General features: G+C 46.4%; 1 protein-coding gene across 5 annotated transcripts in view; it reads right to left on the minus strand.

Moving 5' to 3' along the window:
• Positions 1–8299: 8299 nt before the first annotated feature.
• LOC146199535 (PHD finger protein 20-like protein 1) overlaps positions 8300–16013 on the minus strand; it is a 43360-nt gene continuing 35646 nt past the window's right edge. For all 5 annotated transcript variants that reach the window (XM_084595045.1, XM_084595044.1, XM_084595042.1 and 2 more), the window contains one exon: positions 8300–13158. In XM_084595045.1, coding sequence (XP_084451171.1) covers positions 13022–13158 — 137 coding nt within the window. In that variant the 3' untranslated portion in view covers positions 8300–13021. The remainder of the gene's footprint in view (positions 13159–16013) is intronic.

Here is a 16013-nt window from a genome sequence, read left to right on the forward strand (position 1 = left end):
GTCCCATTGTCCCCATTGCAAATTGAAACCACATCATGACGACTCGGTCATACAAAGTCACACCAAAACAAAATTCGAAGAGGTATATGCTGCGCCTGGTCGACACCGCCATACAGTGGTGCGAAAATGAAAACTGAAAGAGAATTAATGATCGAACCCTGCAAGTCAGGACTGCTGAAACAGAAAATTCCGCCAGCGCACCGTAAGTAGCTCGAAGATCGCGAAATAGAATGGCTGGGGTCATTGTCCATATTATAGATAGGAAGGCGAAGATAGATTTTCGAATAAAAATCGATTATTTTATCTGTCCTCTGCTTAATTTTTTCTGAATCACTCCTTTCTGTGTAAAGAGCGCCACATCATTGGAAATAAATCATTTGAAAGTATGCGGTTCGTATACCCTAGTTCTCGTCTTTTTGTATCTCTTCTCGCGATGCATCTGATTGAAGGCAGGTTTTTGGATTGAGCATAGTGTCTGGTATGGATCATATGGTAGCTTGAAACTATAAAAGTGTGCTTTTTCCAAATAAATATCAGTCTCAAGTTTCCGCTTGTTGTATTTACTTCTCGTACTTGTCATTTCGGGCACGTTATACCCATCATATATGCATCATGCTTGACTGACTTGCCCAACAATGCACTCTCTTAAACTCTCACTACTCTAATAAAGGTATCATGTTATTCCACAGTTGCCTAACAAGTATTTAGATATGCGGCCCATTGGTTTTCTGTGGCAGTTTTCGCTACTCACATCGAGCGTAAGAAAAACATTAAAAGAAAATTCCTGCAAAGCATCTCAAGCTTAGACAGTTTCTACCAATATGTTAATAGCAGTATATTACAACATCTCACAGTAAGCTCACGCGGCCCAGGCCGAGACTAGGGCAGAACAAGACAAGAGAGGAGCGACCGCGGGCAGAGGCAGACCTCCAACGAGGGTCACGCTACCACCTGCGGCCAAAAGACAACAATCCTAGTCCAGGGACACAGCTGTATCCAAGCCGCCATCCAGAGACAACCAGACCCACTGGCCGGACCTGCGGGAACCAGGGGACAAGAGGACCCTCTGGTATGCCTTTCAGCTTCGCAAGCGCGGTCTCCCATGACAAGACACCAGAATTAGAGGCACAGGCCAATTTATTTAAAAAAGAGATAGAAAAGAGAGATGGAAGAAAATCGTCAACTAAGAGAAATAATTAAATCCCTAATGGTGCAGTAAAGTAACTATGAGAGAAAGTAGAGCAACTATAACGAACCCTATACAGTACGAGCTACGCAGGCGTCGCCAAAAAGACCGCTTACCCCAATCCGGAGGACAGCCGCCCCCCAGACGCAGAACGAGGGCAGCATGGATGTAGATACGGTAGGGACCGCAAAAAGGACGGCAGAGGAGCATGAGACAGCTCAATCCGAGAGAAACAATAAGATGAACAGAAACATTAACGAGAACGAACTAGGAGCACGCCTCAAGGAAGACGAAGAAAACATACTAATCAAACTAAGCGATATCATAGATAAAAAAGTCCAGGCTATAACAAATCAAATTAACTTACTTCTTACCATGCTAGGAGGCGTAGAAAGAGCTCATCCTGATCCGAAGCCTCCCTCGAGGCTGAAAGCCTCGTTCTCTCACTCATCATGGACAAGGCAGGAACCATAATTTGGCAGCTGAACTGCACAAGCTTCGAAAAGAAAAAGGCATTGCTGCAACAGCACATTCTAAATCAAGGAGAGCCTCCGCTTGCTGTGGCTTTACAAGAAACAGGAAAACCCCCAGTCAAAATTTCAGGGCACCGCACAGTCGACAGCGGAAGAGAGGAAAAATCCACAGTAGCCATCATAGTTAAGAATAACATAGCGCCAATTGAACACGACGCAAGTACGGATGAAGTAAAGGCCGTACTCGTAGAAATTCTCACCGGCGAAAAGAATAGGGGAAGCATACTCGTCCTGAACGCTCACAGCCTCCCTCGTCACAAAAAGGCAGTTTGAGGCCACATTTAAGAAAGCGCTGAGGACAGCAAAATTATGCGCCCTCTGCTCGTAGTGGGGGACATTAACCCAAATCATCACGAATGGGGCTACCTAACACTAGGACACAGGCAGGAAAAACATCGTGGAAGAACACGGGCGAAACCTTGGCAGCGATCACTTTATGAACGAAATCCAAATCGATAGGAAACTATAGGGGTGCCCATACATAAATCAAAACAGGCCACCGCAACTGACTGGGACAAATTCAGGGATATCAGATCAACAGCAGACTTAGGCGAAATCGGAGGCATAATAGAGTGAATCTCAACCGTTTTCTCACACGTCAAACAGGCCACCGAAACGAGGGACATGAACTCCCATTCCGATTAGACAACAAACTTAGAAATATGTTGAACCGAAAAACAACTCTCGAGAATAAGCTAAAGAGCCAGAAATGGAACCGGAACCTCAGGAACAAAATAGCCGAGCACTATAAAGAAATAAAGAGCTAAGCATTCAAAGAGAAAATGTGGGATGAAAAATGCGACGAGCTAGAGAATATGAGCCATCCCAACACGTGGCGGATGCTGCGCAACCTCATAGACCCCACCGACACCAAAACCCATGCCAACATCGAGAAAATCAGGGCAAGATACAAATTTGACGGAATCGATGAACAGCTTATCGACCCACTTAAAGATCTATATAGGCCTCGCATTCCCGGCAGCAGATGAAGCGGCCTACTCAATCCCATTCCTGAACATCAAAAAAGCAGACAAAACAAATTAGACGCCATAATAAGGAAATGCATGAAACTAGCATTGGGACTCCCAATCTCGACCTCAACAGAGGCACTCGAGGGAAGGGGAGTGCATAACACATGACAGTAGTTAGCGAAAGCAACGAGAACGGCGCAACTCGAACGCCTAAGTCTGAGACAGGACAGTTAATTCTAAGCTGGGTAGGATTACAAGGGAACGGAGGCACTAAATATCAGACTTTCCACATTGAATCCAAAATTAGGAAAGCCCTCACGGTCGCACCGATACCTCAGAACATGCACCCACAACACGATCAGGAAAGACCCCAGCACAGAGCCAAACCCGAGACGTACGGTTGCCTTCAGAGACGCCGCCCTTGATGATGACGGGAACTTCGTGTCCGTGGTAGTGGACGGGTCCGGAATAGAACAAGGCAAGATATATACAAGCGGAGTAGACGCCACGGCAGCGGAGGAAGCGGCGATCGCCCTAGCGTGCGTTAGTATACGGACGCAAATGTGATAATCAGTGACAGCAAATCGGCAGTAAGGAATTTCTGCAAAGGCAAAATATTACACTACGCGTTGAGCATAATACTGACAGGCAACATAGACCGAGGGATCACCCTAACCTTGGCCCCGCTCACTCCAACATGCCAGGAAATAAAGCCGTCAACACCCTCGCCCGTTATCAACAGCTTCTCAGTTGAAAAGCTGGTGGGTCCTAAGTCACGAGGTGATCCCAGGCAATGAGGCTGATAACAGTCTTGCCCGAGGTATCTACCCGAGTCGAAGGATCCGCTCATCACGTGGTACACGGAAATTACGGCTGCACACAGGAATGAAAGATAAGACCTCCCGCCTCCAGATCGGTCTCTCACACCTAACGAGTGCAGAGACTGGAGAAAATTACGAACAAACCAATTCTTTCCATCTTGTCTATACGAGGATGGAGGGGAACCTCCAAAGTTCTGCACCAAATGCGGGAAAATAGCCAATCAAGATCACCTCATTTGGGAATGCCCCGATTCTCCCAGGCATATTGATGGAAGGAACTCAAGCGGGCCACGTGTCGCTCCCCCTTATCCACATTATCCCTTTTGGCGCGCGGCACCGCCGGTGGAGAACCCCAAGCGCGGAGCGGCGAAACATTCACAGGCCAGATCGGTGCCCTCCTCTCGACGGATCCATGTCAATGTGGCCAAAGGGAAGCGTGTCGCTTCCCGTACCCACATCAACCCTTTTAGCGCGCGGCACCGCCGGTGAACCCCAAGTGCGGAGTGGCGAAACATCCACAAGCCAGATCGGTGCCCTCTCCCCGACGGATCCATGTCAATGTGGCCACACGGAAGCTTGTCGCTTCCCGTACTCACATCAACCCCTTTGGCGCGCGGTACCGCCGGTGGAGATCCCCAAGTGCGGAGCGGCGAAACATCCACAGGCCAGATCGGTGCCCTCTCCTCGACGAATCCATGTCGATGTGGCCAAAGGGAAGCGTGTCGCTTCCCCGTACCCACATCAACCCTTTTGGCGCGCGGTACTGCCGGTGGAGAACCCCAAGTGCGGAGTGGCGAAACATCCACAGGCCAGATCGGTGCCCTCTCCTCGACGGATCCATGCCCATGTTGCCACGGAGAAGCGTGCCGCTTCCCTGTCACATCAACCCTTTTGGCGCGCAGCACCGCCGATGGAGAAGCGAAGTATAGAACGGCGAAGCATCCGCAAGCCATGTTGGCATTCCTTTTTTGGTGTGGCAGCGCCAATTTGGCCACGGAGAAGCGGGTCGGTTCCCGTAGCAGATTTTATTTTGGCGCGCAGAACCACCGACGGAGATGTTCAAGTGTGGGCAGCACAGCATCCACAGGCCAGATTTGCGCGCAACACCAAAGATGCCACGGAGAAGCCTGTCACTCTTCTGTAGCCATATTAACTCTTTTTGGCGTGCAGCCTGCCGATGGAGATGCCTAAGTGTGGGGCAGCGGAGCATTCACAGGTTATATCTTCGTCCCCTTCTCGACAGAGCCATGCCAATGTGGCCACAAGCGTGTGTCGCTTCCTCGCCGGCACATAACGCTACAGTGCCATGTTGCTTCGGCGGAAGCAGAGGCTGTGTTGAAACTGCAACTAACCGTCGCCAAGCGCGCCCTGGCAGGCTACCAGGTCAAGCGGTGCGTGCGTGTACCCAAGATGAGAGAAACGACAACGGTACAGGTTGCGAGTAAACCTGTGTTCCCTATAGTAAACCTGCTACACAGTGCTGATGTCAACCACCATCAGCGATTTTAGGTTTGAATACTAGTCACGAGGTGTCCTTGCTCCTACAGGTCCGCGGCGTGCATCATCTCAATCGGATCTTCCACTTCCTGCAGGAAGCAGCGCGAAGACAGCAGACATGCGGATATCGAGAGTCCCTCGATCGCTATTCAAGTTCCTGAAGCAGGTCTTCCTAGAAAGTGTTGGCTCAGACATGCGATCATGATGGAGAACTTAGAAATCAACTTGGTGTCTACCTTAGAAAAAACTGTTTTGTAGAACTTGCATTTTTTTTTGGGGGGGGGGGGGAGGGGGGGCTGGAATAGGGCAAGTACTACCATGTTTGGCTACGAGCGTAGGTAATACAAGCTGTGAAGTTCGATGTGAGGTTCATTGTATTGCATTTTTCATTAGAGCACTCATTACCCCATAACTGCAAATAAGGTACTGCACAATTTGTTTTATTTAATGCCTGGTAGGCTTTACAGAAATAATATATGCTTGTGATGGGCATGACGGCCAACGTTCGTTAATTTGGACATGGGCAGGCCTCGCCGCAGTAAATTCGGACAAGGAATTGCTTCGGTGTACCACGCGCGCAGCCAGCAATGACCGAAAGTCTCCCTGAACCTTGGCGACATGCAGTGGTGCCTGTGCATTCGCACGCGCTACAGCAAGGACGACGAAGAGCTTTTCCAAATTTCCGAACCGTAGCTGTCCATAGTTTCGGTTTCGTTCACGCAACCCCGCGGCTTCCACTTTTAACTCCCACCTTTCTCCTTTGCCTTACGACGCGGTTCAGGTATCCACAGAAACAAGTGCGACAGATACAGCGCCTTTCCCTTCATGTGACTAATTATTATTGGATGTGCCTATCGGCCAGTCGCGCAGTTTCGGACGCTGCTTGTCACTTTTCGAACGCGTCGTGCTGGCGAGACTCACTCAGCACATGACGGACAATGACCTCTACCCCTACAGCATGGTCGGCTTCCGCCCCCGTTTGTCCGCGCAGGATGCCATGCTGCAGCTCACCACCGACATTTTTGACCCGGCTATCCCGGGCCATACAAAGGCCGTCCTGGCTTTGGATTTATCTAAAGCATTTGATCGAGTTGATCACACCGCGATCATGACAGCCCTCTCCTGTCTTGATGTGGGTGTGCGTACGCACACCTATATCGGAGCTTTTCTTAACAACCGCACGGCTGAGATCCACTTTGGCCCACACACATCACCTCCTTACTCCCTTAAAGGGGTCGGTACTCCCCACGGCTCTGTCCTCTCCCATTTCTTGTTCAACGCGACAATGATCTCACTCGCCCGCAAACTTACCACGATACCACACCTCCGGCACACCCTCTATGCCAACGACATAACGTTGTGGACCACCTACGGCAGTGATGGCGACATAGAAGGCACACTACAAAGCGCCGCCGCATTAACACAAGAACACGCACGAAGCATCGGACTCTCATGCTCCCCAGAGAAGTCCGAGCTCCTCATCCTCCGCCTCACCACCCGTAACCCTCCCAGCGCCCCCATAACCGTTGCTTTGGATGATCGCCCCATTACGGAGGTGGACTCTCCGGGTCCTGGGGCTTCATATCCAAAGCAACGGTAGAAACAGCCTCACAATAAAGGAACTCAAGCGGGTGACAGGTGCGATCTCGCACCTCATCCGCAGAGTTTCGGGCCAACATAGGGGCATGAGGGAGCACGATCTATGTCGTCTCATTCATGCCTTTATCCTCAGCCGATTTTTATACACGCTCCCTTACCTCAGACTTAGAGGTGAAGAGATCTCCACCTTGGACGCGATGCTTCGTACCGCGTTCAAAACCGCCCTCCACCTACCCCTCAACGCTTCAACAGATAAATTACTTCAGCTGGGTCTCCACAATACTGTTGGGGATCTTGTGGAGGCCCACAGACAGACCCAGTATATCCGATTGACACAGACTGGCACCGGACGTCACATCCTCAGAACTCTCGATGTTCACATCCCAGCTAACGACCCCACACTCCTCTCCATCCCACGCCCTATCCACTCTAACCTTCTTGTCAAACCCCTTCCACGTAACTCCCATCCACAACACCACGAGCCCCGCCGCCGAGCCCGGGCAAAGGCGCTCCACAAATATTACGGCTCCGAGACGGATGCCGTATGGGTGGACGCCGCATGCTCGGGCGATGAGGCGGCGACAGCCGTGGTGAACAATACCCCTCAGTCCATTGCAACCCTCCCCCTCCCCTGTTACCTCCTCAGAAGTAGCCGAGGAGGCAGCGATTGCCTTTGCAATTGCCCACACGGAAGCTAAATATATACTCACAGACTCAAAAACTGCACTACTAAATTTCGCACGTGGGCGAGTTCATGTTTCTGCTTTTTGCATACTGACCTCGCCCACTGCCAACCCGCCCCGCCACGTGGAGCTTATCTGGGTGCCTGCGCACTCGGGGAACCCTGGCAACGAGGCCGCCAACAGCTTAGCCCGAGGTCTAATACGCCGGGCACGGGCGGTCCCCACGTCGGAGTTCTCCCGGGAGCGCATGCACACGTTTAAAGAGATGACTCAGGCCTACCGGGTCGAGAGACAGATCTACTCCCCACCTCACTCCTCCCTCAGCAATCACCACCAAACACTATGGCGCCGCCTCCAGACGCGAACCCTCCCATCCCCTTACATTAGGTCCCGTTACCACCCCACTCTTACCGACCCCTCCTGCACCCTTTGCAACCACCCCACTGCCACCCTCGCCCACATTCTATTCCAATGCCCGGCGGATCCTCCCCCGCGGGGTCTGGAGCACTTTACCACCTGGGAGGAATGGGAGACCCTGCTACGCTCTAAGGACTCGGTCCGGCAAAAGACCGCCACAGACCGAGCTGCCGACGTCATGAACCGTAGGAACATGAAGGTTTGAGTGTAGTGGGGCCGTGCGGGGGCCCAGGGGCCTGCGCGCCCCGAACTCCTCTGTTAAAATAAATGTTTTTGCTACTACTACTTGTTGCGTGTTTTTTTTTTTTTTCTTTTCAGATTTCGGAATGGCGCCGCATTGTTCTAACGCCTACGCATGTACACCTGGCACGCATCAACTACTTCTACGCTGGACGCACAGTTTCACAGCACTGCTAGCTTCGCCGCGTGGGCTGTCCAGTGCAGCATCCTGAAAAAGCAACAGTGCAGTTTTCTTGAAGAGGCACCACTTTTACTGCATCACACTGTGATGAGGTTGGAAGGAGCTTTTAAGATTTTTGAAGCACTTCTCCTTCACACTCCCGACAGTGTGCATAAAGCAATTCACGAAACCTGGAAAATCTGTCGTTCTTTAATTCCATTTCAAGTGCAGAAACCATCACAAAGTGTGATAACAAAAAATTTTGATGTATGGTTTTTGACATTCTCAAGCGTTTTTCCTAGTCCCTTGAAGACCAAAATAAGGAAAGCATACTGCGTATGCGACCTATTGTTCGCATTCACTTTGCACCCGAAAATTTCCTCTTCGTGCACATAATGTACTGCTTTTCTGGCAGTTTCATGGACTTCATTATAATTTGGCAGCATTTCAAAAATACTCGATTTGCATGTATGTTTTTATTATTTGGATTCACTTCACACCAAAAATGTTGCTATTCACTTTCATTGAAACTTTTTAATGTTTTGCGGTACATCAGTGTACTCCATGATATAACACATTAACTCATGTAAAATCACCCTTATAGACTTGCAACAAATATTCCTTAAAATGGTTATATCCACAATTATTTCTTGAAGAAATATCAAGCAAAATATATTTTAATGCCAAAAGCAAAGTGGCAAAACATCGTTTGCAGGTTTTTCTTTTCTTAAAGATGAACGATGGCCACAGAGATGCTCGAGCGCTTTGCACGAGAAAAGTAAATGCATTTAAGACACTGAGACTACAGCGTACCAACACTGTGATGCAATATTCTTGAAAGAATGCCTTTTAAGCTACTATGCTAGTCGTTCCAAATACTACGATGAAAAATAAGATGTGAATACAGCACAAGGGATCATGTGATCATGCAAATTATGTGCCAACGTATATGAAAAATGCCTCTTCGCAAAAATAATTTACAACCGCAGACATGCTCCAGCAAGCAGAACTCGCAGAGAACATGGCTGGTAGACAAACAGCAACACAAGGTATGTTTCATGTAATTACAAGCGTGAATGAAATGTGGGAACACTATTCCGTATGTTAAAATTTGATAGGCTGCACAGCCACAGCAGACCTGGAAATGCAAAAACAGACACCACTTGCCAATATGTCAGCGTTCAAACATCTTTTTATCTAGGCAGTAATATACATTTGAATATGATAATGGAAATGCACAAATGACATGCTCTTGCACCTACACTTGTACACTGAAGGCAATAGAGTAAACTGCTTTCAGGTCTAACAGAATTAAACCTTACATCTATTTACAGAAGAATCGCAGTCCTACAGAAGCACTGGGGAAATCATAATACACCGGAAACAAAGTAATAACAGAGTTTCAAGAAAGCGTCCCACACATTTTGCACATAATGTTATCCAAAATGATATTTCTGGCCCTTCTGCAAGATTTCTTAGCATGAAGGAATATGTGAAAAATAATTGCTGAACACAATACACTATTCCCATGCTCCAGAGTAAAAAAACATGTTTTCACAGCATCCAAGTATCCTACCATGGCAATTAAGAGGTTAGGTCGTTTAGATGCAGAGCCCAACGCGCTGTGATAAATCAAGGCGCATTTGATTGCATTGCAATGGAGGTGAAATGAAAAACAATGCTTGTATGCTATGCAATGTCAGTGCATGTTTATGAGTTTGACACAAACAAAATTAATCGAGCCCTCCACTATGATGTCCCTCCCTCCTTACTCCATTCCCTCCTTGCTTCCCTCAAGGTGAGGATGTCTTGTACAAAATGTGCACTTAGAGCAAATCGTCTTTTATGCAAACAATGACCTGAAAAAACAAACAAACAATTAATAAACACTTAGTAGAATTACCAAAATGTCTGCCCAATTTTGACATCATAAATAATATTGCCCAATTCTTATCTCCCTGAATTTCAGAAAAAAATTCCAGGGGGCACTTTGAAACACTGAAGTGCAATGAGGGGAAAGCTTGAGTTCTTCATGGTGCCTTTGCGAAGCTATCTGTGCAGACCGACAATAGCCAAAGAGTTTCCAAAGTGGCCTGCGCTAATCCCTCCCCCTAGCGACCTCGTAGAATTTCTCTAACTTATCCTTTTTCCCCTCCGCACCCCTGATCGTGTCCGCGACACAAGGGCAAAAATCTGTCTCCTCCCTGGCTTTGGCTGCAGAGCGGCAGAAAGTTGTTTGGAATTTTTCAGAATGCATTTCGGGAATCAGTGTGTACAGGAAGGTATGACACACTTGACTATGAGAAAATGAAACTGTCCCCATTCGACCTTCCTAAAAGTGAATCCGCAATGCCACATTCTGGGCACTTGTGCAGTGTGCCATGCGCGCATTGGCTTTGCAACCAAGGCGAGGCAGGAATGTGAAGACAGGCCAAAATTCTACTCCCCTAAAAGGTCAGCTCAGTGTTTTCATTAAAAGTCTGCATATCTTCCCGAGGAAACATATATGGAACAGCAGTTTCCAGAGACAGCAGAAATTTCCCGCATTCTCAATGGGCTGAAAATAAAATTTCCCTTTTTCCTTAGTAGTTTGCATTTCCAACGATTCAGCAACACTGGGCATGAAGCTTTGCAAGGAGAACTAAGGCAAGCTTCACACGTGCTTAGCGTGGCTAAGTCAGGGTGATTGACAGCTAGTTATAGTGGGATAGGACACCGGACACCGCACGAGGCATTAAAGACTTTCGCCTTAAAAAACAAAAGGGGTAGCTAGTATATACCACAGGCCTCACAACGTGTCATAGTAGCTGTTTTAGTGTGCAAACACTAGTTTGGAGGTTTAGAGCCGAGAAAAACTGTCGAAGTCCGCTTCGCAAAGGTGCCCACTGAGGAGCAGATACCGCACTTTTCGTTCCCTAAAATCAAACCAATTTAACACTTTTAGCTTAGATTATAGGGTCTACCGTCCCAAAATGACTCAAGGCCATGATAGACGCCGTAATCGAGGGCTCCGGGAATTTTCTTTAACTTGCACCGACATCACACAGCAAACGGGCACGTTAGTCTGCGTAAATTGCAAATCGATGTACAGGAAAGGAAAGGCGCAATATCTTTCACACTTCTCACTGAGCCACGTCACACATTAAGGGAAGAAGGTGGGACTGAAAGAAGTACCGCCAACTGAATAATTTCCACCACCTAGATACAGTAAAACCTCGTAACAAGAGACACTCAAGGGACCCGAAAAAGATCTCTTGTAAGCAAGGTCTCTTGTAACCAAAAATTCTAAAAGCACTGTGCTGATCAGTTTACTGCACATCAGCATATAAATGCATTCACATGCATTAACAGGAAATTGTTCAGGAAAGCTTAAAGACGTTATTCATACTAGTAGACATCAGGATTGTAAGCTTTCATCTTGTGATCAAATTTTAACAGCGAGGAGTTAAAAATGCTGGATGTCATTCATGCATTTTGATTTGCTTCATAGGTGACAGTAATGCGATACCAGTGGCTGAAACAGTGGGCTCGTTTTGACTTTCCAATCATGGGGAAGCACTCCTCAGTTCCTGACATAAACAAAAAAGATTTTGATGTGGAACAGAATTTAGCTAACAGGAATCTGAAGTGCATCATGTACGAGTTGGTACGCTTCAGCTCCATTTCATGATCACACTTGGGTTGTGTCTCTTCTAAATAGTGAAGAATTTACTCCAGGAACCTGATTGCCCAGTAACCGAGTGTCTCTTGTAACCATGTCTCTTGTATGCAATGCTGTTAACATGGCAGACATAGGAAAACCAACCAAACCAGTTTCATATGTCTCTTATAACCGAGTGTCTCTTGTAACAGTGTGTCTTGTAATGAAATTTAACTGTACTTTCACATGCACTGACATCGCTATGGCGGTTTCTCAATGCTAAACCGCCACGCAAAACAATGTCAAAAAGTATTTTTGCACCTCTTAATCGGTGTAAGCAAAATTAAACCTTGTCTATTTTTGTCTTTAGGATCTACTTGTCTACCAAAAAAGCTTCTGTACTTTCACAAATGGCAGCTCCTTCTATGCTTAAACCACATTATTTATTTAGCTGTGTTTTCAGTGTAATATGCTGAGCCTTTCTATGACACCAAATGATGCACTGCAGGGAAGGCATTTCTGTAGCAGTGCTCCACCTGCAGTGTTTTGTTTACTGGCATATTCGGGAATTTCAACAATACACTTCGCAAAAAATAACCAGTTTAAGATTGATTACACCTTTAAGTACAGAAAATGAAAGCACTGCAGTAAGAAAATATACTGCACGGTCATGATGCAAGCTCTTTGCTAAGCCACAATGCAATTCAATTTTGCCATGCAAACTAACAGCTTTCATTGAGATGCAAGCTTCTATTATGTAACTACGCAGTTTATATTGTTACTGTGCAGAGTATTACCTGCTGGGATGAATATTTATAGCTCTTCAGCGCTGATCTAATTTTACTCACTCACTGCTCTTCCTATTTTTATCACTTTTAACTTAATTCAACTGCCTAAATAGTTCTCTAGTAATGTTCAAAATTTTGCAGCTGAACATAAAAAATACTATTTATGAAAAAAAAGAGAAAGAAAAATGAACACAAAAATAATAGGCCTGTACAAGATAACAATGATGCTCATGTTTCTCACTTATACCTAGCAGTTCACTCATTAACATAACTATTTTTTTTTTGCAACAGAATATTTCACACCATTTACACTAGTTTTTCCTCCAACAAACATGTACAAGTGCTATTATGACGTAGGAGGTAATACTACAGGCGCATGAAAGCAAATGGCAAAATATATACAGCAGGTGAAATTACATACAAAACCACACATAACACTTATCAACTATGTACACAAACTCAGCTCCTTGGCTGCAAAAGTCAATGTCACCGAAACAAGGTCAGCCGATGCACTGCATTCAAGTCTCGCATGAGGCCTTTGAGAGACAACTTCAGCCGCAGCATGTCCTCTTCTTCTGTGAGGCTTGAATCTGTGCCATTGATGGAGCTTTCGTGCTCAAGCACTATGTAGAAAGGGACGTAACAAACTGCGTGAGAATGCATGAACTATGGAGTTGCACGGCAGAATAAGTGTGCAACATTATCATCATGCGGGCTGGTTTATCAGAATAACATATACTTCTGCCTTTCCTTCTTGTGTCTATCCTGCAGCTCCGCAGTGCTTGCAGCTTTTGCTGTACCAAACTAATTACAAACGTGCAAACCACAACAAATTGTATCCTGAGCCAGCTGTTTTCAACTACAGTAAAAACTCGATCGAATAAAACCCAACTTACAGAAACTCTAGATTTAATTAAACTGTTCCGAATCCCTCTCAGACACCCATAGGCTCTACTGCTTTGACTAAATCAAAGCAACGAAACCTGCTTCGTGACCTGCCCCACTTCAACGACCTTTTTTTGAAAAATGAAGGTGAAAACATGTCAATTTCTACACAACGTACAAACATTTATTATGAGCCAGCAGTAAATTTGTCGAGCGCCTTTGTCCCACTTTTACTAAACTGTGCTGTGCAAAGCGAGATTTATAATTTTGAATTACAGTCACCAGATGGCGGGTGAAGAGGTGCACACTTTTATCTACTGTGGCAGTTTGCCGGAACACATGAGGGGATCAAAGATGTGCTGGACCCACTTTAAATCTGAGAGGAATCCATGCGGTCATTACTTACAAAATGCATGAAAGCAAAAATCGCCGACTTGTTTGCTGGAAGATAAGCTAGTAGTCCCCTGGCACTCTTGTTGACGCAACAATTTTTAATGTTTCTTCTCATAACGCGCTAGTGGTATCAGCTGTTTCCTCGGGCCACAATTTAATTTTCAGCGCAAATTAAGCTTGGCCACTATGATGCCGCAGTGGCTTTCTGGGTGCGCTACATCAGAAAATCAAAGGTAACGAATTAAGTGACCGAGAAATGTTTCCCTCAACTGAATGAAGCTTCCGATTTGACGAAATAGTTCATGGGTCTCTCAACTTCGTTAAAGTAAGTTTCAGCTCTAGTATGCCACAGAGTATGCTACTATCTTTTATACTAGTATGTCACATTAAGAGATGGGAAGCATGCAGAGTGCGTTAGAAATAAAAATTAGAGGGTCTCTTCGACGTCTCAGTGACAGGAAAGGAAAAGTGCAGTATCTGTCATACTTTCTCCGGCAAGTGTGAGACTGGACGGTACACCACCGCTCCTGTCGCGTGGCGTTCCTTGGCACGCATTCAAGTGTGGGATTGCAGATGGCGGGAACGCCAGACAAGAACACATCTCACGGAATCTCGCGATGTATGACAGATCTCTCGCAGAACTCTCGTGCACAGGATTTCATTCCATGAGCCCAGAAAGGCTTTCACCTTAATAACTCAAGTTACATTCTAGTGGAAATCAAGAAGCACTGGGCATGGGCAGGGCATGCAGTGCGAAGAGAGGATAGCTGATGGTCTCGAAGGGTAACAAATTGAATTCCAAGGGAAGGAAAGCATAGCGGGGTAGCAGGAAGTTAGGCAGGCGGATGAGGTTAAGTAACTTGCGGGGGTCAAGGGGATGCAGAGCCCGCCTGCAAAGTCAATTAGCTACCATGGTTGCTGCACATTCCACTTGCAGTGCATGTTCCTCAAGCAACAAGTGAACGACTACCCCAAATATGCCCAACCTTCAGGAATCAGAATAAACCAAGTTAATTTGTGATATAAAACATGTGCTTCGGTACAAAAATTCAGAACTATGCTTTTTTTGATGGGAATATTTTTCTTAGTACAGAATTTCGAATTGTCCTACAATGCAGGATGCCAGGCCTACAATGTGTGTTGTTTGACAACGTGCAAATATTGCTTACACTCTTTGCAGCATGCATCACACTGTAATCAATGGGGTTAGAGCTGCTGAAGGCCTCCACGGAAAGCTAGTGACTCTTCTTGAACGCACACAATGTAAGGCCTGGATAGGAAGAGCCTACAGCCTCTTGGATCTAGACTGGTCGGTGCAAACTTTGATATAATAAATCTTTTGACTATGTTTACGGTTTTAATGTCCTCAAGCAACTCTGGCTACGAGGGATGTCCTATTAGAGGGCTCTGGATAATTTCGACCATCTGGGGTTCTTTAACAGGCACTGACCTTGCACAGCACAAGGTGCCTTGTGTGTTTAGCGAACAAAAAAGCAGCGTCCAAAGTGCAGGGCACTAGGCATAGTGGGTTAACTGAGGTCGCCTACTGCTCTCTATGAGCTATCCCAGAGTCGCTGGCTATAAATTGACAGACGGTGCCGATAATAGCTCCTCGGGCACCACACAGTAGCACTAGCTGAGCACTTTGAAACAACCTTAAAACTAGGGATGTGCGAATATTGAAATTTTCGAATACGAAAAAAAAAAAGGGAAAAAAAAAACCCTTCGAATATTGAATTGAATAACGAATATCTGATCTGGGAAAGAAAAAAAGAAAAGGAAAAAAATTCAAGCATTGTTCGTCTTGTTTATTTCAGAAGTGACATGTATTTGCCAATAGAATTGTGTTTGTGTTTTGTGGGGTTTAACGTCCCAAAGCGACTCAGGCTATGAGAGACGCCATAGTGGAGGACTCCGGAAATTTAGACTACCTGGGGTTCGTTAACGTGCGCTGACACCGCACAGCACACGGGTGCCTTGCTTTTCGCCTCCATCGAAAAGCAGCCGCCGAGGCCGGGATTCGATCCCGCATCCTTGGGAACAGCAGACGAGCGCCGTAACTACTGTGCCACCCCGGCGGGGCCTGATAGAATTAAACTAGAATTGCACAAAAGTGTATACTCTGGTGAAAAAAACCTGTATATATTTTATATGAAATTCTGTAGACTGGTTTCCTGTACAGGAACGACCTGCACGAAAC

Source organism: Amblyomma maculatum, chromosome 2 (genome assembly GCF_055883805.1).
Source record: "Amblyomma maculatum isolate TAMU_Amacu chromosome 2, ASM5588380v1, whole genome shotgun sequence".
NCBI lineage: Eukaryota > Metazoa > Arthropoda > Arachnida > Ixodida > Ixodidae > Amblyomma > Amblyomma maculatum.